Source organism: Canis aureus, chromosome 3 (genome assembly GCF_053574225.1).
Source record: "Canis aureus isolate CA01 chromosome 3, VMU_Caureus_v.1.0, whole genome shotgun sequence".
In the NCBI taxonomy this organism is placed as follows: domain Eukaryota; kingdom Metazoa; phylum Chordata; class Mammalia; order Carnivora; family Canidae; genus Canis; species Canis aureus.
In genome coordinates this window covers 24,403,393-24,426,780 of record NC_135613.1, presented here as the reverse complement: position 1 = coordinate 24,426,780, position 23,388 = coordinate 24,403,393, and the positions used below count along the sequence as shown (strand labels likewise).

The 23,388-nt window shown below is 60.3% G+C and overlaps 1 protein-coding gene and 1 long non-coding RNA gene across 5 annotated transcripts in view; one reads left to right on the top strand and one right to left on the bottom strand.

The window, feature by feature from the left end:
- Positions 1-1,436: 1,436 nt before the first annotated feature.
- PIEZO1 (piezo type mechanosensitive ion channel component 1 (Er blood group)) overlaps positions 1,437-23,388 on the top strand; it is a 56,100-nt gene continuing 34,148 nt past the window's right edge. For all 4 annotated transcript variants that reach the window (XM_077891121.1, XM_077891122.1, XM_077891119.1 and 1 more), the window contains exon 1: positions 1,437-1,759. In XM_077891121.1, the coding sequence (XP_077747247.1) occupies positions 1,696-1,759 (64 nt within the window). In that variant the 5' untranslated portion in view covers positions 1,437-1,695. The remainder of the gene's footprint in view (positions 1,760-23,388) is intronic.
- Positions 5,458-7,064, bottom strand: LOC144304942 (uncharacterized). Its single transcript, XR_013371947.1, has 3 exons — positions 6,903-7,064; positions 5,999-6,202; positions 5,458-5,786 (listed from the first exon to the last, which is right to left on the bottom strand). It is a non-coding gene; the product is annotated as an uncharacterized LOC144304942 (long non-coding RNA).

The window sequence follows — 23,388 nt, the reverse complement described above, 5'->3', positions numbered from 1 at the left end:
TGAGGGCACAGACAGCAATTGTTCCTTCTCAGTCTACTCTGATGTGGTCTCTTCAATCTTCACAGCTCTGCTGCTTGGGGCCCCATCTCGTAGCTGGTCTGGGAGGCATGGGAGGAGGGATGCCTCCTGGGGCCACAGAGCCAGCAGCTGGTGGTACCCGTGTGGGCTAGCCTTTTGGTCATCTCTATTGATGTTAATGCTGCTCTGAGACCTTGGCTACAACCCCTGCCGAGGGATGACCCTAGGTGGCCAGATGCTGGCTTCCCGTGAGGGTGGCATCAGCTATCTCCACCAGAGGCTAGGACTGGCCAGCACTTGCAGGGGGTCCTGGGACTCCCAAACACTGGACCTCGTATCCCCAGCTTCCTTGGGGGTCTGGCCTTGGGGCAGGACCCCAAGGCTACAAGTCTCATAGGGCCAGACATAATGCCAGCAGGAATTGAGGCAAGATGAAGCAGGTAGAAGAGGCAGAGAGAAAACCAGTCGGTATTGAGCAACAAACTTTTGAAAGTCTGCATTTCTTGCTTTTCAAAAGATGTGTTTATTTGAGAGCGAGCAAGTGAGCGTCAGGGAGCTATTGGGAGGGAGAGGGAGACAGGGTCTTCAGCTGACTCCACAGCACAGATCCCCATGTGGGGCTGGATCTTGCCACCCTGAGATCCGGACCTGAGCTGAAACCAAGAGTCCATGCGCCACCGACTGGGCCATTCAGGTGTCCCAGCACGTCTGTCCTGGGTGGCGGCTGGCAACCGCAGGTGGGTGTGGAGTGGATCAGTGCTGGCCACAGGCTCTCTGGGCCCCAACCACAACCACCGTCCAGCTGATTCCCTTGTGCGGCCCAGTCTGGGACCTAGAAGCCAGGGTCCAGCGGCCTCCTGCGGGGTCTGCCGTTTGTCCCGTCCAGCTCACCTCCAGGGCAGCAGAGGCCCAGGTGAGATGGTCTGGGTGACATGCCCGGCGCACCCTGGTCAGACCCTGGCTTTTCCAGCCCAGGCAGGGCTCTGGCCGCTGTCCCTGCTCCTTAAAGCAAAGCCATCAGGGCAGACAGAGAGGGCGGAGGTGGCCCCGGTTCTGCGGCTGCGACCACCCCGCGGTCCCCAGGGGGCGCTGCTCGCTCGCGTCTACACCAGCAAAGCGAAAGTCGCTCCGGCCACGCGGGGCGCCGTGGCGCGTGGGGTGCTGCCCGGGGAGCGCGGGGCCGGACGGCCTCCCCTCGGCGCTTGGCCCGGGGCGCCTCTCGGCTGGGGGGCCTCTCGGGGCTCCGGGGCGCGCGGGGGGCGGGGGGCCGGGGGGGCCGGGGGGGCGCGGGGGGGCGCGGGCGCGCCGACCGTCGGGGCAGCTCGGGGGCGGGCACGCCGCGCGGGGCGGGGGGGCGGGAGGGCGGGGGCCGAGCTTATAAAGGCCTGCGGGCGGGCGGAGGGGCGGGAGCGCACCGCCCAGCCGCGGTCCGGCCCTGCTCGGCCTCCGCCAGCCGCCCAGAGCCGCGCGCTGCGCTCCGCCGCGGGGCAGGGCTGGCACCGGAGCAGGCTTGGGGGGCCCCGGGCGGCGGCGGAGGGCGAGGCGGAGGACGAGGCGGAGGACGAGGACGAGGACGAGGACGCGCTCGGGGGTCCCGGCCGCGGCACGTGCGGCTCCCGCCCTGTGCGCCATGTCCCCTTAGCGCCGCGGCGGCACCGAGACCCCGGGCCCCCGGGCATGGAGCGGCACGTGCTCGGCGCCGTCCTCTACTGGCTGCTGCTGCCCTTGGCACTCCTGGCTGGTGAGTGGGCGCGGGCGGGGGTCGGGGCCCGGCGAGAGCTGCGGCCCCGCTCCCAACTTCGCGGCCGGACGCCCCAGCAGACTCCCCGGGACGCGCGGCCCGCATTCCAGGAGCATGAGAGCGCCGGGGAGGCGGGGAGGCCGGGGAGGCCGGGGAGGCCGGGGAGGCCGGGAGGCCGGGAGGCCGAGGCTCCGTCCCAGCGCCAGGCCTGGAGGGCGGCGGCGGGGTGGGGGGTGAGGTGGCAGCCGGGCGCCCTCGGGGGCCGGTCGGTCAGCGCGCGGACAGCAGCCGGTGCCTCCGCGGGGACGCGGGGGAGTCGGGGCGCCGAGGGGCTGCTCTGCTCGCGGGGAAGGGCTGCAGGGCTGAGGAGGGGGCACGAATCTTTTTCTCTCTTTCGTGTTTAAACAAAAAACAAAACAAAAAACAAAAAACAAAAAAACAAAAAAGCGCAAACTTGCATCATGACTTCCTGACCAATCTGGGAGAAGGCGGGCTTCCTGCCTGGAGCTGTTTAATCTGGAGCCTCCAGAGCAGAACTAACATCGGTCTGTGCCCTCAACTCGCCCGGCCCCACCCCCGCGGCCTGGGGCAGGCCTGTGCTTTGGGAAAGATACTTTAGGCTCCTCCCCGCCCTTCCCCTGCCCTGGTCGACTCTTCAGGGTCTGTCCAGGGCTGGAGGAGGAATCCCCTAAGGCTCTGATTTGGTATTAAAGCCGGGATCCTCAACCCTGGCCTCAGTGTCTCCTGCCTGCGGTGCTCATCAGTGTCCCCAGGACGCTGGGTGCTGCTGCGGCCTCCCCCTCTGCAGCCCTCCTGGCCTCTCTGTGCCCAGGGGAGAGCACCCCAGAACTCCTGAAATGCTTCACGTGGTCCTCAGCCCCTGCACGTGGGGTTGTCTGCACCAGCCCCACGGGTGTGAGCTGGAAAGCAGTCTGATTAAATTGGTTCAGGGAAACGTGGAATGCTTTGCCTTGTGGAAGTCTGTCTGTGACGTGGAAATCTGTCAGACCGAGGTGGGTGGGGGTGTTTTTATCCTGAAAGCCCTCCCAGGGCCTCTTGCGTCCCTCAAGGTGGGCCTCTGCCAACCCCTGTTATAGGTAGCAGCGAGCTTCCCTGGGGACCAGGAATGTGCGGGAGCCAGAGAGGCCTGCATTTTGGCTCCCAAACAGACTCTGTTTTGATTTGTAACAGAGAAAGATGGTGAAAGAAGGAAATTTTCAGGACAGGAATCAATGGAAACCATTGAGGTCGGAGAGGAGAGTTTGAGTCAGCCCTGTGTGGACAGGGCAGCCTGGGATCAGCTCAGGGGAGCGTGCAGGGTCACCTGGACTGGACATCATACTGACTGGCTTTCCTCCTCTTGCCTCTAGAAAGCCAGATGTACAGACAAGAAGACTAGACCTAGCTGGAGGGGACTCTGTGTGTGTGTGTGTGTGTGTGTGTGTGTAAACAGGTAAGCTTCTGGAAGGCCAGGTTTACTTCTGACTGCTGTGCTACGCACCTGTGGCTTCAGCCTGGTCTCGCGGGTGGGAAGGGAACCCGTTGTGGGGGGGTACTGTGGAGGCGAGGGCCCTTCCTGTAGGACGCACCTCCCTGCAGGTGGTGGAGTCTCCTGGTGCAGGAGGGCAGACTTTTCCTGTAACAAGCCAAATAGTAAATATTTTCACATCGTGAACTTTTCTGATATTCTTTCCGACCGTTAAAACATGTAAAAACTGTTCATAGCTTGCGGGCTGTACCAAAACAGGTGGTAGAGCCAGAGTGGGCCCAAGGGCCAGAGTTTGTTGGCTTGCTAGTGAGTCAGGGCTCCTGGGTCCTCGGGCTCCTGGCTGGTGGCTGTGTGGGTGACAGGGAGCGCTCTTGTTCTCTGGATGCTTCTGTTGGTGCAGGGCTCCCACCTGGGCCATCCTGTAGTCACCTGGGAGTTTTTCAGCTACTGATGATGAGTTCACTATATCCTTTTCTCAGTTTTCCTGTAAACCTAAAACTGCCCTCCAAATAAAGTCTGTTTTTGTTTTTTTTTTTGTTTGTTTTTAAAAAAAACCTGAGGCCCAGGTCATGCCTCACACTCGTTCTGTGCCCAGTTGTAGGGCTTGGGCTTTGGTGTTTTTCTTCGGCTCTGGGAGAGGCTGGTGTGGATCTGATGGAGAGCCGGGCGGTGACACCTGAGACTTGGGCTGGCTCTCCCGTCCTGGGCGTGGGCAGCTCCCAGGGGACCCTCCTGCTGTCCCGCTGATGGTCAGGCCCAGCTGCCCGGCTGGAGCCATTGGCTCTGCGGCTCTCTGTGGACCTCCTCATTCTGTGATAGGCTTGGGCTAGAAACGGCTAGCTCTGCAGTGTTTTGGAGGCAAGCGTGTGGATGCTGGAGGAGGCGTTTGGATATTAGTCATGGGTGCCCGGTGCGGGCCCAGGCGGCAGCCGTGGGGAGGGCTTGAGTCATCGGAGTGCCCCTCAATTACCCCAGGCCACTCCCCGAACAGCCCGACTGTACCTTGGCAGAGACTCTCCAGCAGGGATGCTGGCCTCAGATGATCACCCCCCCACCCCACCCCACCCCACCCCTGTCCTCATCATCCCTGAGCCCTGGGGGGAGAAGACCCAGAGCTGGAAACTTCTAGGGAGATGTCTGGGCAGCACAGTTTGTGATTCCCAGAGAATAGGCCATACCTCCCGACTCTTGACCTACCAGGGGTGGCCAGAAAATTCCCATCGTGGTCTGAGAGGAGGTGGGTACAGCTTGGTAACTGTCACCGACTACGGGAAACCCATGTGCTGTGGCAGTATGGCTTCTCCCTGTGGGACTCCCGCTGTGCCTGGGGTATCACCTGTGCCACACTGTCACTGAGAAGTGTTACCGTGTAGAATGGGCACTTCCTTCTCTTCATCATTACCATCTGACGCCCTTGTGATCAGACAGGAAGGCAGTGGGAGGATGGATTTGCCAACTGGGGGAAAGGGGAGAGGGGGTGTGGGGGCTGGCTCTGTGCTTCAGGCCAGCATGGAGCCTGGGATTGTCCCATCCCGGGGCCGTGCTCTTCAGGTGCACCCACACCCGGGTGGCCACGGAGCTGGAGATAGACACTGCCTCTCTGAGGCCCCTGGGAAGATGGAGTGAGTCAGTAGGCCTGAGGAGTCTGGTGGATAGGCTCCCAGGTGTGCGTGTACACTTGTGTGCCTGTTGAGGGAGGGGCAGGGCCCACCGAGGAGCTGATGACGGGCCACCTGTGGTCACCGCACTAGGAGCAGGACCTAGAGAGCCCCACGTTGGCCAGGAAGGGTCCTGCAGAGGAAGTGTCTTCTCTGGGGGTGGGAGGAGTCCCCGGGCTCAGATCCTGGCCCCAGGGCTGCTTCCTGGGCGGTGTCTCCTGTTCTGACAGAGCACTAAATTTGCTCCTGTGCTCAGAGATGAAGGGAAAGAGGGGCGAGCCTTCTCGCCTCCACCTTGATGGGCCCAGCAGCTCTGAGCACAGCCTCAGGGACAGCCTCCTGTGCTGGGGTCCTGACATGGGGCCAGCCCCCCAGAGGGCAGTGGATGCCCCTTCCTCTGCCACCAGTGTCTTCAGGGCCTACTGTGAGCCTCCTCTTACAGAATGCCATTCCTGACCACTCTGGTCCTCAGAAACCCCCTTCATCTTACAGTGCAACAAAATGTTGGTCTTTTCTGTGTTACCTATTTTAGAAACACGTAGACGTTATTTATGTAGATTCTTTTTAAGATTTTATTTATTTGTTAGAGAGAGTAAGCAAGCAGGGGGAGGGGCAGCGGGACAAGCTGATGCCCCACTGAGCACAGAGCCCACGCGGAAGGGCCCTATCCCAGGACCCCGAGATCCGAAATCCAACTGACTGAGCCACCCAGGTGCCCCACGTGGGTTCTTATTTTAATGTAGATCTTCTTCCTTCTGGTTCTCAAAGCACTTGTGTACTTCTTCGTGGTAAAGACTTCAAGCATTCCAGAAGCAATTAATAAGGCAGCACGCATCTGCCGTACAGTAGATCCATGGCGAGTGTCTGCCTCCTGCTTTTCCTGCGGGGCAGGGGTGGGGGTAGGGAGAGGCGGAGCAGGGTGGCTGGCTGCCTGTCCTGCTTAGCTTGAAGCCTTCTGGGGAGGTGGGCGGGGCAGGGCAGGACCACTGCTCTACACCTGAGCTCTGTCTGGATCCTGACCTTTGAACTTCTCCGAGTTTAGCTTGTTTTCTCCAGGAGGAACCCAGTGGGTGGGGAACTTAATTTACTCACCTGAGATCATGCAGGTAGGAAGTGATGAAGCTAGGGATGAAGCGTTTCTTGTCCTAGAGCAGGTGAGCCCACACCTGCTGGCATGATGTTACCTGTATGGGAACGTGGGGTGACAGGTCTCTGAGAGGCGTAGCTGACTTTGCTGGAGGGGTTTGTGTCCTGCTCTGAATGAACTTGTCAGGCCCTCACCACTCTCCCGGCGGCCTGTAAACGAGATAATAAAAGTTTGAAGGCGGCTTCCAGGTCTCTAATCTCTGTGGTGTCTAGGGCTCTGGATGGGAGCAGGAGGTGGCCAGCCCTCCCACACACAGTCCCGGTGGGCCAGGAGCCCCAGAGCGCTTTCCCAGATGTGCCGGCACTTCAGGCCTAAGTGCTGGTGGTCAGCAGCCAGGCCAGGTGTCTGGGGAGCTGAGTGGAAGGGGTCCCCAGGCCTGGGATCCCGGGCACACAGGGTTGCCCTGTCAGCCGCCGTCAGTTCCCAGGGAGGGGGAGGTGTGTGCCCAGTGGGCCAAGGAATGGAGGGTCTCTGCAGCTTGTTCCTCCCACCCCCCCTGCCCCGGCCACCATACGCTCCACCCACCCACACAGATTCTGGAGTGTTTCCCGAATTCATTCAAGTGTTCTCTTATCCAGATCTCGTGGGACAGAGCCCTGGGCAGGAGCCAAGAGCCTGAGCTCTGTTTTGGTGCTAATGGTGGTGGATGTGGGCAAGGGCGCTGGGGTTCATTCCTCTCCCCTTCTCACAGGCCATGCCTCCTCTGCTGCAGAGGGTCATCTGGGATCCCACGGCTCCCGGTGCTTTGGTCTCTAAGTGCCTTGTTGGGTGTGTTCGCGAGGCACTGTGCAAGGGACGGGTGGGAGGAAAGCCATGCAGCGAAGCCACCATGCAGGAGTCCCCACATACCTCCCACAGTGCCGCGTCCCCCGTAGTGTCACGTAGAGCAAAGTCCAGGCTGGGCATGAGCCGGGCAGGCTGGAGGCACAGCGGAGCACCTGGCAAGGACAGAAGCTGGCGGCCAGGCTGGGGGCCCCTATCTGGATGGGGCACTAATCCCTCAAGGGTGACAGGTGGGGGCGGGAGGCGTGCAGGAAGGGGCTGGGTGGACAGTTGGGGTGGAGGCTTCCTGCTTTGATTTTCTGTTTACTTTTATTTTATTTTTTAAATCTTTTAAAGATTTTATTTATTTATTCATGAGACAGAGAGAGAGAGAGCGAGCCAGCAAGAGAGAGGCAGAGACACAGGCAGAGGGAGAAGCAGGCTCCATGCAGGGAGCCCGATGTGGGACTTGATCCAGGGTCTCCAGGATCAGGTCCTGGGCCGAAGGTGGCACTAAACTGCTGAGCCACCTGGGCTGCCCCTTCTGTTTACTTTTAATTACACGAGTAATATATGAGTACTTTCCATGAAACAGTGATGTTGTGCTCAGATATGTTGACGCGTCCTCCTTAATTCTCTGAACCTGTCGCCCGGTGCTCTGGAAGGAAGGCCCCAGGCTGTGTGCTCCTGTTCTAGCATAAACAGATGCACCCTGGAGGCCTCAGTCTCCCCTGCCATTGTCAGTGAAGGGGTCTCTGAGTTACCGTGGCTCCTGGGTGTCTAGGGTCACGCTGCTGCTGTCCTCGAGTACGAGTGTCTCTTGGGAATGGAAGCTGAGAAGCTTCCCCTTTTGTCCGGGAGCAGATAGATGAGGCTGAGACGGAACGGCTCCCCTCAGCCCGAGGGGAAGCCACCACCCACTTGGGGACGTGAGAGCCACCCCGCGCGACCAGGCAGCTGTCCTGGCCGGGCCAGGCCCCGGGTGACGCCAGGGCACCCTCAGACCGACGTGGGTGTCCTCCTGCTTCCCTGCAGCGTCTCGCGGGGACTGTGCTCAGTGGGGTGGGTCGATGTTTCTGGTGTGTTTTAATAACATAATTATAGGGGGGTATTTTTAGGCTCCCCATAACGGGCCAGCTGTTTACCAGGCCCGATCTGCGCGCTGTTTTTCTCCATGAGTATATATAGTCAGGGCCACTTCTCCTTCCTCGCGTTCAGGCTAAAGGGAGCCCGGCTGCCTCAGCCACCTCCTGTGGTTTCCTTTGCCAGCGGAGGGGTGGCTGCAGTGGCCTCAGAGCCCGCCGCTAGGGAGGAGCCGCCCCACACGGGGGCCTGGAGGCCTGGGCGCTCTTCAGCCCGCCAGCCCGCCCCACGGCGCCCATGTGGGAGCTGGTCTGTCCCTCCCCCTTGCCGTGCTCGCTGTGGGGACAGGGCAAAGCAGGAGAGGACCCGGTCGGGGGGTCCCCAGGCAGGCAGCCCGCCCCCGGGGACAAGCTGTAGGGCCCGGCCCATCAGCCTGTTCTGCTCCTGTCCTCCTCACTCGTGTATCTGATTTCTCTTTATGCCTGAAACACCGCTGAGACACATCACCGTAACAACATTAAAGCCAGTTTTATTATTTTTTTGTTTAGGATTTATTTATGTATCAGAGAGAGAGAGCATGCTGGCGAGTGTGCAAGTGCTCCAGCTGGGGGAGGGACCGAGGGAAGAAGAGAGAATCTCAGGCAGTTTCCCTTCAGAGTGGTCCCAAGACCCTGAGGTCAGGATTTGAGCCCAAATCAAGAGTCAGACACTTAACCATCGGAGCCACCCAGGCACCCCTAAAGGGAGCTTTTAATGGGAAACAGCAGCCCATTTCGGTGCCCACTGAGCCACCCGCTGCTTGTCCTTTCCTACATGCGGTGGGCTGGCTCACAGCTCCTAGGGGGCACTCCAGAGGGCCAGGCTTTGTCCCAAGGCAGGTCTGTGTCCTGTGGCAGAGAGGAGGTGCTCTCATGCTGTCCCCCAGAGGAGCAGAGGACACCATGCTGAGGTGCTGGCTCCCCTGCGGGCTTGCACCTGTGCCATCTGCTGGACATTGCAGATGCCATCGGTCTGCGCTGGCATGCCACCTTTGCCAGTGCAAACGTCCCCAAGTGGCAGCTCCCCAGCCCCTCCCAACCTGCCAGCCCTCCATCTGCACCTGCCCCAGACCTTGCTCCGTGGCCTTGTCCCTGAGCTTATCCGGCCGCCCCTCCAGCTGACAGGTCGTTTGGGCACAAACCCCTGTGTCATGTCTCTGGCTCAGTGTCCCCCCCCCCCCCCCCGATGCCCCCTGCAACTTCCACCTACCTTGCACGCTCCTGTGCCTAAGCGGGGCTCCTGTGGCAGCCAATCTGGGTGTGAAGTGTCTCCTGGGTCTCCTCGGTCTGTCTGCATCACACTCACACCAAGTGATGCTCATCACATGCGATATCTCTTGTGATGTGCCTCTAAAAGTTATCTGCTTAGAAACGTTGTTGCAGGTCTTTATTTTTGATTCATGGGCGTTCTTTTTGGGTCTAGATTCTAAACTTTTTATCAGCTATGTGTACTGCAAATGTTTTCTTGCTTTTGGCTTGCCGATTCTAATCTTTTATTTTTATTTATTTATTTATTTTTTAAAAATTTTTATTTATTTATGATAGTCACACAGAGAGAGAGAGAGAGAGAGGCAGAGACACAGGCAGAGGGAGAAGCAGGCTCCATGCACCGGGAGCCCGACGTGGGATTCGATCCCAGGTCTCCAGGATCGCGCCCTGGGCCAAAGTCAGGCGCCAAACCGCTGCGCCACCCGGGATCCCATAATCTTTTATTTTTTTAAAAAGGATTTTATTTATTTATTTATGAGAGATACAGAGAGAGGCAGAGACATAGGCAGAGGGAGAAGCAAGCTCCATGCAGGAGCCTGATGCGTGTCTCGATCCTGGAACTCCAGGATCACGTCCTGAGCCAAAGGCAAATGCTCCACCACTGAGCCACCTAGGTGTCTCTAATCTTTTTTTTTTTTTTTTTTTTAAAGATCTTGTTTATTTATTTGACAGAAAGTGAGCACAGCAGGGGAAGGGGCAGAGGGAGAGGGAGAAGCAGACTCACACCACCCCTCAGCAGGGAGCCCGATGTGGTCTTGATCCCAGGACCCAGAGATCATTACCTGAGTCAAAGGCAGATGCTCAACCACTGAGCCACCTGGGCCCCTCTCTAATCCTTTTCTTAAGTGTCTAATCAGGAGTAGGCAACCATAATTCCAAGTCCCGTTAGCTTGTCATGTACTGTGTTTATGGGGTCGCCTTCCCACCACCACACCCTCCTCTGCCCGGTGTGCTGTGACTGCAGCCTGGGTGCTGGCACTTGGCAGGCTTCTTGGTGTGTCCTGCCTGGCAGCCTTGAGCTCTGACTAGATCCTCCACTCCTTCTGGGGCACCTCCTGTTCATCCCCGGCCTCCTGCTCAGACCTCTCCCCCCAGGGCCTCTGACCCACAGTCTTCCGGAGACTGCCTGCTGTCACCTGCTGTTGTCCTGGGGCTGGACATGGCTGGGACTCTGGTCAGCCCGGCCTCCCCTGGGCTGTCTGTTGGGTGAAGTGGGTTTCTTTCATCTGCTGGTGGGCCTCCTGCTCCATTGTCCCCCATTGTTCTGGGACACAGCGAACACCTGTGTGCACAGCATGTTTTCCTTCTCCCAACTGTCTCCCCTCAGGATAAGGTCCCTGGAGTCGCACCACTGACTCCAGGTCTGGGCAGCCCCAGGGCCTACAGACGTTGCATCTGGTGTGCCCCACTAGGTCCTCCAGTCCCCGACTCCGCCTCTGTGTTCATGATGTCCTCGAGCTCTCAGCACCCGCCTGGCAGATGAGCTGGCTGCAGGTCCTTGCCCAGGCCCACCCCAGTTCCCGCTTCCTTTCCTGCCTCCTGGACCAGCACGGTCGTGTGGGCCGTAGGAGGCGCATACGGAGAGGCTCTGGACGCCTGTCACGTGGACACTTTTCGAGGCTGCCCTCTGAAGCTCCAGGTGTCTGGGGTCACAGCCACCCCCTGATTCCTGAGCCCTGTGTGGTGACACTTCCTGTCCTGCCTCAGAAACTGTGTCCTGGACCTTATCACCAGGCACATCTTGGTAGCCCAGAGCGAGGTGGCTGGGATGGGCCCTAATCTCTGAAGGTCAGAAGCAGGGCCTCAGCAGTATGGGGGAACATGGGGGCACTCGCTGGTGTAGGTGGTGATCCAGGGACAGGGGCTCAGAGGTCCCATGGGGAGCCTCAGGGCCAGGCAGCCCCAGTCCTTTGGCAGTGGGCACTCTGCTTATTACTCTCACCTTGGCAAAGACTGTCCTGCTTCAAGGGGCGGGTGGACCTCCTGAGGATGACCCCAGCCACCACGGAAGCAACATGTGGGGGTGTCGTCTGGCTGGGAGGCTGTTCCACATGGGATCCTGGACCCTGGGGGGGAGAAGGGGAGCCCTGGGCCCTGTATCCCTATGTCCTGTGCCTGAGGCCCTCCTCTCCTCATGGAGGCAGCACCTGTCCATCCATCCTGTCCTCTGAGGGGGTCTGTACTCCACTCACTTGACCCCCTGCCCGTCTTCTCCTGTGCTCTCTTGCCCCATGGTCCCCGCCCTCTGTTGTCAGAGGGCACGCTGTCCACTCAGTCAGGATCCCCAGACCCCTGTGTGAAAAGCAAGGGACAAGGTCAGGAGCTGAGTCCTGTGCCAGGGCCACAGGGGACACATCCCTTGGAATCTAGGAGACCCTGGGTCCCGAGGCAGAGAGAGGACTCCAGAGGAGGCCAGACACGCTAGGGGCTGGACAGGCTGTGCCATTTTCCGGAGCCTGATGGATGCTCTGGGCATCCCGAGGGGCCAGGAGCCATTGTGCCCATCTTGTGTCTTGGGGTGGGGAGGAGGCCCTGCGGTGGTGTTGAGATGAAGTGGCCCCTGTGGGGAGGCCGGTGCTGCCCAGGGTATAGGCCAGCAGCAGGTGGGTTCCAGCAGGGTGGCCTCAGTGGCTCCACCTTTGCCCAGGGTGACTTGAGGTTGTGGACAGAGAGGGGTCGTCCCCTCGAGAAGGTGGGGGGGCATGGTGACTGTTTGCCGGGAAGGAAGCCCAAGCACTGTGCTCTCTCTGGCCGGGGGGCTTCCAGGGCATGCAGTGTTGGCAGGCTGTCTGGCAGTTATTGCAACTGGGGGCAGTGTCCTCATCAAATTGTCCTCGGTGGTGGCACCTGCTGGCAGCAGGGTCACATGAGTGCACGCAGCTGTCCGGGCCACTGGGCAACAGGGCTTGTCCCCAGCTTCCTTGCTGGCCACCATGCTGGGGTCAGGGACATCCACATGTGATGATGTTGGCCGCGGAGACACGAGGTGCTGGACCCCAGGGCCTCGGCTGTAGCGGTTTGGTCTTACCAGTGGCCTTGCAGGGAGTGGCCCCACTCTATGTGCCCGGAGAATGGGGGGCCTGCTGGGGTAGCCTTGGGACCTCATGACCTCTGCCATGTCCTGAATGCCGTCCCTGGGGCTCTCGCAGCTGCAGCCGTGCTGGCACTCAGGCTCAAGTGTGGGTGTGTGCCCCTGTGTTCCGTGGCTGCCAGGTAGCGAGAGTCCCCAGACCTGGAGGTTTGCGAGGCCATGTGTGGGAGACGGACGGGAAAGCATGGGCAGAAGCTTCTGCACGCGGGTCCCCCAGACCCAGCTGCTGGGCGCCCTGGGATGAGTTACACCACCTCTTTGGAGCAGCTTTGGACAGCCGCGAGCTCCGCGCCTGCAGAAGTAGGACATACCTCCCAGTGTGTCGCAGGCGGGCCCTTCCATCCGGGGGCCTCTCTATGTCCCAGTCATAAGAAGAGCACCTGCCCTGCTTAGCCTCGTGGCCCTCCGGGTGACCCGCCAGGTGGCGTGGGCTAAGGGACCTTGTGAAGTTGATCTGAGAGGCAAGGAGGGTGCCGCCTCAGGCTGCGCTGATAAGGAATCTGAATCAGCTGGTCCCGAGGTGGGAGGGCTGCACCTGCGGCCACCGGCCACCACCGGCATGGCATGCCACAGAGTGCTCTAATTAGGGAGCTCCTCAAAGCACGTCTGTGCTCTCACCGGGGAGGAATCTGGGGCAGCACGGTGATGTCCCAAAGCCGAGGTGGTGGCTGGTGGGGGGAAGATGCTGAGCTGCAGGCCCCCATGGGTGGGGACAGTGGAACCTGCTGGATTGGGCTGAGTCATGGGCTGCTGGGCACTCCTGCAGGACAGCAGCAGATGCATGTCATGGCTGATGTTTGGGCTGCCAGAAGGAGGGTCCTTCCCAGCCCGGAATGCAGGTGACCCAGGGTGGAGGGGAGTGGTTGGGGCAGGCATGTCACTGTCCTCACCCGGAGCCCTTGCTTGTGGCTGGAGGGCGCCTGTGCTGGCAGCTACCTCTCCCATCCCCTTACAAGGGAGGCTTCCGGTGGCCCCTCTGTGCCCCCCCTCCCCCCCGCCCCCAGAAGGAGAATGCCTGTGAAGCTCCAGGGCAGAGAGCTTGGCCTCTGGAGACCACTCCCTGCTCTCAGGTTGGAGTTGGTGATGGAAGGAGCAGGACAGTGGCCCTCCAGCCGCCGCCCCAGGGCCACCCATTCTCATGCATCCTCTCAGGGACCAGCCAGAGATTCAGCTTGAAGAGGATGAAGTTCCAAGTCCCGCCGCTGGAAGCTGGCTCTGGCCTCATGCCTGGTCAGAGAAGCATGTGTGTGGCTGGCATCAGGGGACCAGGAGATGGTTCAGTGGGGATGGGTGCCAGGCTGTCCCCATGGTGCCCGTGCAGGTCCCTGTCAGGCTCTCACAGGGCCCCACCAGACCCAGGCTGCGAGGACAGAATTGTGCCTTTTGGCCGGCAGAGTAGGTGGGGTGGGACCCCAGCCAGTGGACATCATGTGTGCTTGTGGGTGGAATGGCCCTGGCCTTGGGGGCCTCTCGGTGGGAGGGACACCGTGGGGGAGGCATGAGGAGAGGTTTCTGCAGACCTGCAGGTACCCAGGACGGAGAGAAGAGAGGGCAGGCCCCCACACTAGGCTTCTCCGGGCCTCAGTGGTTTCTCGCCGTCAGTGGCAGCAGCTAGAGGAGGTGCGCTTGAGCCATGCGGCCCTTCTGTGTGTCAGTGGGGACCCGGGGGACACAGCAGCCTGGGGGTGGGCCTGGCCTCATGCCCTTGAGACCTTGTCCTTCCTGCCACTTGGAGCCTATGGGGTCTCAGGGTTCAGCCCTGACCTTTAGGAACAGGAGCGAGCAGGTGGCAGTAGGCCTGCTTGGGGCCAGGGCCTCACAGCTTTGGACAGGTAGCTGAGTCTCCCAGACCTGGCGTCGCTGTCAGGCTCCAGCAAGCTTTGTGTTAACAGAGAAAAGCCTGCTGGTATCATAGCATGAGAATCAGCCGATACTAGTACCATGCCCATGGCAGTACACTGGCGTCACACAGGCCAATTCCCGGGTGGGTGGGGTCAGCGTCCCCGCTGTACAGCGTGCAGACTCAGGGGTAGCTTCTGGCCAAGGCCTGATGCCGCCAGGCTGCCAGGTCAGGACCAGGTAGGTCCTCGAAGGTAGTGGCAACTCTGGTCCTTTCTGACCTGCCCATTGTGGGTGGCAGCCTCAAGGGAACAGCGGCCCCTGGACAACCATCCTGGAACAGGGTCCAGCTGAGATAGGGGGGTGGACACGAGCCAGCCAGTTCCTCACTGCCGGGAAGGGCCCTTTGTCCCCAAGCCTCCCCTGGGGTCGAGGCTCTGACCCTGGGAAGTGGAGCTGGCCGAGGGCAGCTGGCTCCACCAGCCAGACTGACTGAGCCCTCCTGCCTCCCAGGCCCCCTCTCCATGGCCTCCCAAGACCCCCTTGGGTGTCTGCTGCTTGCTGCACTGTTAGGAATTAGATTAGTTTCCATAAAAACAGGATGCAGTGGGCGAGCCGGCAGCGCGTCCCTCTTTTTCCAGGAACTGAACATATAGCGCTGGCCAGGCCAGCCCTGTCCCCACCCGCCATCTCCCCCAGGGCGTGAGGAGCTGCACTCTCTGCTCTCAAAGTGACTGCTTAATCAGTTCTGGGGACTGTGTTCCATCACCAGGAGCCAGCGCTGACCGTGGCCCTTGGCTTGGCGGGGCTGCCCACGATGGCATGGTGCTTCAGACCTTGGTCTGGAGAGCCTGTGGAACTGAGGAGGTCGGGGGGAGTTGGGCCAGGGGTGAGGGCACACCTGTCACCAGTGCGGTGGGGAGCTGGGTCCTGAGGCAGGCTGCCCACAGCTCAGTTGGGAGGGGCGGGTCCAGCCTGGTGTGTCACTCACTGGCGGAGTGATCTTGGGCTGTGACTTCCCTTCTGTGAGCGGGCAGCAGCAGGGCCTCTCTCCACCGAGGGCTTGTGTTGGAAGGGCGGCCCTGCCTTGGCTGAGCTGCTGGCACACGTGGTGTTTGGCACTTGGTGGGGACCTGAGATGTGGGGGGTGGGGGCTTTCCAGGGAGGCCTGGGCTTCACGCCTCAGGAAGCAGAAGGGCAGGGCTGTGTGGGCCTCTGCGCCCTCAGCCGCCAGTAGGGCCTCTGGCTTCATTCTCTTGGGAACTCAGGGATGGCCCAGATGGGCTTGCAGGAGGCCTGGCCTCGCACCTCCTTTTGTTCTTTCCTGCCCCAGACAGACCACAGCTGCAGGCCTGAATGCCCTCTTGGAAGTGACCCTGGATGGATTCCGGAGCTCAGAAGTGGCTCTTTCTAGAAGGATATCCTGAAATCCTAGAGGAGGGAGTGGGATCGCAGGGAGGTGAGCTGAGTCAGCTTAGCATCGCGGACCCTGTAAAATCTCCGACGGCAGAGGACATGCAGGCGTGAGGCTTGGAAGCAGGTGTTTATTGCCTTCTGCGCTGCTCTGCGTCCAAACCTCAGAGTGGAGGACAGGGAAGTGAGTGTTGGGTGTGCTGTTCAGGGCACCTCACGTGAGCAGGGGACAGAGCCCCGTGCCTCCCCGTGCCTCGATGCCCCCGGGGCTGCTCTCCTGTGTGGGGCCAGGCTGCTTGTTGGGAGCAGACCATGTTGATTTTTCCCTTGCTCATATCATGAGCTTGTTGAATTTCCAGAGAACACGCGGGGCCTCTGGCAGCCTGTCCTCCCAGGCCTGCAGCCACCTGGGTCTGGGCTGTAGAGCCAGCCTAGAAGCTCCGCACCGGTGGGGCAGTCAGAGCAGTGGGGCCAGAGGGACCAGGATGCGTAGGTCATCCTCCACTGGAAGCTGTATACATGCACACGCACACACATGGGGGAGCAAGGAAGGCGTCTGTGACAGGCCCGGGCTCCCGAGGCAGGCAGGGAATTCAGGCAAGGGTGGATGTTGCAATCCTGAGTCCACATTCCACAGGGCAGCCCCAGAGATTCCTTCTTTCCCAGGGGCCTCCTCTGCTCGGTTCATCCGGTTGGCTCATGGAGGGTCATCTGCTTTGCTTACAGTCAATGGATTTAAATGTGAAACAGCTTCCCCAGGTTGATGCAGAAGCCACCACACCCAGCCCGGCCCGTTACAAAGGCAGGTCCCCGGACGGTGCACTGTGCTGGTTAGCTCAGGACGTATCTCTCATCACACCCCCGGGCTCTCTGACAGGTCCCCTGACCTCCTGCCTGATCCAGAATGCAGATTGCAGCTCAGGTTCGCCAAGGCCACCCCCAGCAACACTTGTCATCTGGTCCTCACACTGTCTCTGCAAGGGGCTTGCATGCTATTTGTGGGGTGCCTTCTGAGGGTAGGCTCTGTGCTGGGGTGGATGTTTGCTGGGGAGGAAGGGTCAAGGGGCCAATGCCCAACGACCCATTTCTCTAAGAGGGAGACAAAGGCAGACAGTGGGAAGGCGGAACCAGGGTTAGGGACTCCCATATAAAGACACAGGTGAGGACTGCCACCACCCTAAACACCCAGCGCCCCCAGCCCCCACATTCCCTCAGCCCTGCAGAGGGCCTTTGTCCCCTTACCCCACCTGGCCAGTGACTCCGCCTGGCCTGCCAGTGGGAGGTGCCTGGGTGGCATTCCTCCCTCTTGCCGGGAAGGGCCCCCAGAGAGCAGGGCCAACCGGGCTCTGCTCTGCGGCTGCCCGTTTGCACAAGCCAGACTGGAGAGGCTGAGACTCAGGGTGCTGTGGGCTGGCTGAGTCACAAGGGTGAGGTTCTGAGTCAGCACCCCAACCCCGAGTCCTGGATTTATGGCTGGGGAGATTGAGCACTTGGCCTGCTTGGGGCAGACCCCCATGTTTGGAAGGGTAGCCCTGGCCCTGAGGGTGGCCACCAGATTCACCACTTAACAGTGGCCCAGAAGCTCCTCCAAAGCCCCGCCTGCTGCAGTAGAGTGGACAATGTCTTCGTCCTGGAGATAGGGCGGTGGACACGAGCCAGCCAGTTCCTCACTGCCGGGACTTCAGGACGGCTGCCTGAGGCCAAAGGAGTGGGGGCTCCACATGGCAGGAACAGAAAGCTGTTGTCCTTGAAGAGGAGGCCCCAGGTCACACTGTCAGGTTGGATGCAGCATCAAGACACAGGTGTGAGGGGTCTGAGTGACTCGGTTAGATGTGTGACTCTTGATTTCAGCTCAGGTCATGATCTTGGGGTTGCAGGGATCGAGCCCCGCATGGGGCTCTGTGCTCAGTGAGGAGTCTGCCCCCCCCCCCCAATTGACACTCACACCTTCTCTCTAAAATAAATAAATACGTCTTTTTAAAAAACCAAAATACAAAAGACAGACACAGCCAGTAGGTTGTGATGAACGGTCATGTCGCCTGCTCCTTCTGACTTGGAAAAAGCACATCAGGTCCTTTAGGTCTCTAGACAACCTTCTGGAGAGTGGATTCTGAGTCTAGGGCACATCCCTGTTCCTGGAGAGCTTGAGCATCTATGCTGCCACTGAATTCTCAGGTGATGCTGGTGGCCTGGCCTGGGAACCCACTTTAAGGACCACAGCCGAACAGAGTGGGTTCTTTTTTTTTTTTTTTTTTTTTTTCCAGAGTGGGTTCTTTCTTTCTTTCTTTCTTTTTTTTTTTTTTTTTTTTTTTTTTAATAGAGTGGGTTCTGCTACAGTTTGGCACTGCTGGATAGAGGGGTCATAGCAGATCCATTCTGTGGCGGAGACGCAGAGTGGCATACTGCCTTCCCCTGGGTTTCCTGAGAGCATTTCCACCCCAGGGCCTTTGCACTGGACCATCCTCTGCAGGATCTCTAGGCCCAGGTCCCATCTACCCCCAGGGGAAAGGCTTGTTCTCATCCTGCTTCTTTGTGCACTATTTAGTCGTCCATCGTTGCCCCCAGGAGACTGCACCGAGGCAGATCTCCGGCTCTCATGCCGGTCTTCAACACTCCTGGGCTTAGGCCTGAGCCTAACATGGGCAGGTCACATGTGTTTATCATCTGGGGTCTGCGGCAGGTGTGGACTCGTGCCAGCTCGCTACCCTGGCTGTTTACACTCACCCCAGAGCTGTCTGGTCACCTTGTTGGTCACCCTCTGGCCTGAGGTAGCCGACCTTGCCCTAGGACAGCTCCAGGTGGGGCTGTTGTCTAGGGCAGGGGAGTGGCCCCTGTGCTGTATGGTGGGTTCTGTCGCTGTGTGAGGGGTGGGTGGCCTGTGCTCACACCTGCAGGGGCAAGGTGCACAGCTGAGGTGGAGAGGCCTGTGTCTTGGCTCAGGAGAGTCCCCGTGTGCTGTGGCCTTGTGACAGCCATCATTTCAGGTACTGTTGGGGTGCCTCTTGGGGGACCTAGCTGTCCTATCAATTAGCCTGGAATTTTGGTCTGGGGGTAAGGCGGCCACGGCAGCTTGGTTTACCCAGAGCCTACTGCTGTCTCGATCTGCTCCAATTGGCTTGGCCCATGAGGTCTCTGGACGAGGGCCTGAGGGCTGGTCTGAGACCGGGGCATCAGGTACATGTGCTAGGTCGGGGGGGGCAGGCTTCACACCTTCTTCTTTGGTTTTATTTATTCACTTAATTTTAATTTTTGAGAGAGAGGGAGGGAGTGTGAGTAAGGGGAGGGGCAGAGGGTAAGGATCTTGAGCCCTAATGCAGGGCTCCATCCCACAGTCCTGAGGTCACTGTCTGAGCTGAAATTAAGTCAGATGCTTGACCGACTCAGCTGCCCAGACGCCCTCTTTTTCCATTTTGTTTTATTTTATTTTACTTTTTACAGACTTTATTTATTCATTCACGAGAGAGACATACAGAGGCAGAAACATAGGCAGAGGGAGAAGCATGCTCCCTTTGGGGAACCTGATGTGGGACTTGATCCCAGGACCCCGGGATCATGCCCTGAGCCGAAGGCAGACGCTCAACCACTGAGCCACCCGGGTGTCCTTCTTCTGTTTTAAACTGGACTCTGGTTCCTGAAGTCAGAGACCGCCCCGCTGCCCCAAGCCGAGCTGACTGCTATACAGTCCATCTCCTAGATCCTCGGTCACCTGGGAGGACAGGGTCACACCTGCTACCCCCACTGTCTAGACGGGGGACAGAGGCTCACAGAGGAGTGGTGGCTTCTAGCCAGCCTGGCACCTCCCACCTTCAACTGCCCTCTTCCACAGACGTGGGGCCCTCATCCTAGGAGGATGTTGGCGCCTGCTGGCCATGGGGCACTGGGCAGACCTGTATCTGCCCTGTATCCAGGGCTGTATCCAGGGCTCTGCAGGGGGCGGGGGGGGGGGGTATGCCTGTCTGGAGCAGACTCTGTCCTATGACCTGACCTGTGGGATGTGAGGTGGCCATCCAGGGATGAGGCAGGCACAGCTGTCAGGGCCGGTTCTCCACACGGATGCCCGGGTCTGCTTGTCACAGTCTGGGGGTGCAGCTCTGCAGAGAACCCCTTTCCTTGTGGCTGGAGGAGGTCCTGCCTGACCCTGGAAGTCTCAGTGACAGGGACTCAGGAGAGCAGGGACCTGAGGAGCTGAAGGGGGCCCTGGACAGGCCTGTCCCACGCGGCTCCAGGCCAGACGGCTTCAGGCGCCTCCCCCCGCCCTTCTGCCCCCCCCAACACGGTAGGGGGGTTCCTTTGTTGCTGTGAGTTCATCCCCTCCCTGTGGCCCCAAGCTCTGGGTGGCCTGAGGTGGGGGATGTAGACATGGGTGGGGGTGCCATGTGGGGCTTGGGCCATCCAGTCCCTCCCTGGGGGCTCCGCCCCCACATGTTTACCTGTGGCCACAGCAGGATGGCCTGCCTGGGAGGGCCGTCCCGTGGAATGCAGGCCCCACCCGAGCCTGAAGCCTCAGCCTCTGTGCCTGAGCGCCTCTGCTGGCAGGTCATATGGGCTAGTGGCCGGGTGCTGACCCTGCTGGGGCACAGCCCACAACAAGCAACAGGCCCTGGTCCCCGTGTTTTCCAGGGAAGCTCCGCAGGTCCTGGTCCCAGGAGGGAGCCACCAGAGTCTGATGTGAGGGGCGGTTCTGCTGGCAGGGTGGGGGCCTTTGTGCAGTGCCAGGGGTCTCCACTTCCTAGCACTTGAGTGGGGGTGTGAGTGGCTGCCAGGGGAGAAGCATGAGGAATGCAGAGCCCTGTCGGTGCTCCGGGCCCCAACGTGACCCACAGAGCAGGGGTGCCCACCGTGTGGACCGTGTGGTGGCTCCACTTATGACACTTCGGGGTCAGAGGGTCTGCAGATGGTCACGCAGCTGGGCTTCCCACACCGCCCACCAGCCTGCTTTAGGGTGCCTGATCTGCACAGCAGGGGCCTCGTGGCATCAGTCAGGTCTCCGGATGCCTGGACACCCGTGGGTCCTGCCCTCACCTGTGCCGTCCTGCACTGTTGCTCTGCAGCTGCCCTCCTCACCTCTGAAGCCGCTTGGAAGGGCAGTCTGGTGAGGCTGGAAGGGCACCTGGGCTCCCCGACCCATGAGGACTGGGTGGGAGGCCTGTGCTGGGTGTCTCTGGGTACCCCGTCGCTGTCCCCAGCCCACAGTGGCCACTGGGTTCCCCCTCAGGCCTGGGAGTCACCGTAGCTTCATGGAGCTGGCCCGGGGAGGGGCCCTGCCCTGTGAAGTCGGGAGAGCCATAAAACCCAGTGTCCCGGCCCGTGCTAATTAAACCCTCGGCTGCAGCAGGGCCCTGGGCTCTTGGCTGGGTTCCGAGTAGGTAACACAGTGTCCTTGGCATCGGCTGCGGGGGCCCTTGTGGTGTCCTGGGCCACCCCACAGGGCCCTCGCGGTGCATCTGCCCTATCCTCTGCTGAGTTCAGGCCAGCTCCCGTCCCGGGACAGGGAAGGACCCTCGGAAGGCCTCCTGGGTCTTAGAGCTTTGTAAACTGGTCGCAGCTGGTGCTCTGTATCCCTGAGGCCAGCCTGCAGGCACCCCCTTTTCTGGGCCTGAGTGGCGCTGTGGACGGTACTGGAGCCACCTGGGGACAGCAGAGTGGGCCCCTTACCGAGGTTGGCTTCCTGGGTGGAGGGTGGCAGGGGCATGGCGCCCTGGGGCGCAGGGAGTGTTTCATGGGGGCGAGGCGCAGGCGGTGGGATGTGTGAGTGGAGCATGCAGGTGCAGGTGCCGGGGGTTCCTGCAGGGCCCATGGGCCTTGCTTGGGCGGCCAGTGAGGTGGGGGAGTCCCTTGGGCTCCCTTCCCCCCCGCTGCCTTTGGCTCGTGCTCCATGGGTGCCAGCCTATACTTGCCTTCCATGACCACGGTCCTGTCCCCAGAGGGGAAAGGGGACTCTGGTCAGGCCAGCTCCCTCCCAGGCCGACCTCCCCATCTTCCTCTTTCAGAAAGGTGGGATAGATCCAAACCTCTGGTCCTTCTGGGTCAGGGCCTGGCTTCAGGGTTTATAGGGAAGCAGGGCAGGTGTGGCCACCCGAGTGCTGTGGGGGCCAGGAGGCCCTGTCTCGAGGGCAGCTCTAGGATAGGGTGAGGGACAGCCCAGCCCCTGTGCCACGTCTGCCCCCACCCCCCGCCCTCTGGCAGAAACTAGTAGGGAAGTGTTTACGGGTTTCTCCTGCAAGCCAAGTAAGGCAGAGTGAGCAGCTCCCGGGACCCACGGTGGGTGGGGGTGGGAGCCGTGGGGCTCAAATTGAGACCGCCCCCCACTGCTGCAGCTGCCCTGGCTAGGCAGTGGTCACCTGGGACCCTGACCCACAGTCCCTGGGCCCCACCTGGCCTCCCCAGGGCTTTGCCAGGCTGGTGGCAGAAGGCAGGCCTGAGAGGTACCTGCCCGGGGCAGGAGAGGGTAAGTCTACTCTTGCCGCTGCCACGGTGCCTTGGGGACTTGGATGAGTTGTGCCCCCACCAGCCCGTGGCCGCTGTGGAGCAGGAATGCCTGAGCCACATGTCTGACCCCTTCTGTGCTGGGTCCCTCCCAGTCTTTCATCTCTGGGGCCTGTTCACTTGTTAACCACCCAGGACACATGATGAGAAAAGGACCCTCTGGGAACCCTGGGTGGCGCAGTGGTTTAGTGCCTGCCTTTGGCCCAGGGCGCGATCCTGGAGACCCAGGATCGAATCCCATGTCGGGCTCCCGGGGAATGGAGCCTGCTTCTCCCTCTGCCTATGTCTCTGCCTCTCTCTCTCTCTCTGTGTGACTATCATAAATAAAAAAAAAAAATTTGGGGATCCCTGGGTGGCACAGTGGTTTAGCGCCTGCCTTTGGCCCAGGGCGCGATCCTGGAGACCCGGGATCGAATCCCACGTCGGGCTCCCGGTGCATGGAGCCTGCTTCTCCCTCTGCCTGTGTCTCTGCCTCTCTCTCTCTCTCTCTCTGTGACTATCATAAAATAAATAAAAATTAAAAAAAAAAAAAAAAAAAAAAAGGACCCTCTACTCAGGGGAACACCAACTGCCACTGGGTAAAGTCCCATCCGGGATCGTATGTGCATTGACACGCATGAATCCTGTTTCTGTTTTGGTTTACACAAGAGGAATCCTGTGCATAGGTGGCGGCGGTGATGTGGGTGTGGCGTTGGGGTGCCTGAGGGTAGGCCTGCGTTCATCCTCTCCTGCCTTGAGCTGGGCACTGTTCTCTGGCAGGGGACCCGGAGGGTGCAGAGTTGGGGTCCCCCCACCAGTGGAGGAAACAGGCATACAGAGTCCCCTGCAGAGCCACCAGATTTCAGACTCCAGCCCCTTGGCTCCCCAGTTTCACAGGTTGGGAGCCCGAAGCCCAGAAGAGGGTGAAGACGTTTGCTGCTATGTTGTACACCTGCTTCCAGACCACTCAGCCTGCAGCCTCGGCCCATCTTGCTGTGACCGAGTGGCCCAGGCCCCGTCCTCAGGGCCTCACCCCGATCCTCAGGGCCTCACCCCTGCAGGAGGGTGGCAGGAAGAAGGGGAAGTGCCTTGCCCTCTGAGGTCCTGGCACCCCTGAGAGGGACCTGCTGGGAGGATGGGCAGCTCTGCCCAGGCCCTGGTGTGGCCCCGCCTACCCGTAGCTGCCCCCACAGACCTGCTAGCCCTGGAACAACCCTCTCTGCCCCATGTCCCTCCTGTAGGCTATCCTGTAGGGCATGGGTGGTGGCCCCCATCCAGGCCTCCTGGCCTCTCCTAGAGACACTGTCAGCTTCTCGTGCTGACACGGGCCCTGGCGTGACACCAGAGCTTCTGTCCCCCGGCAGCCAGAGGCCCT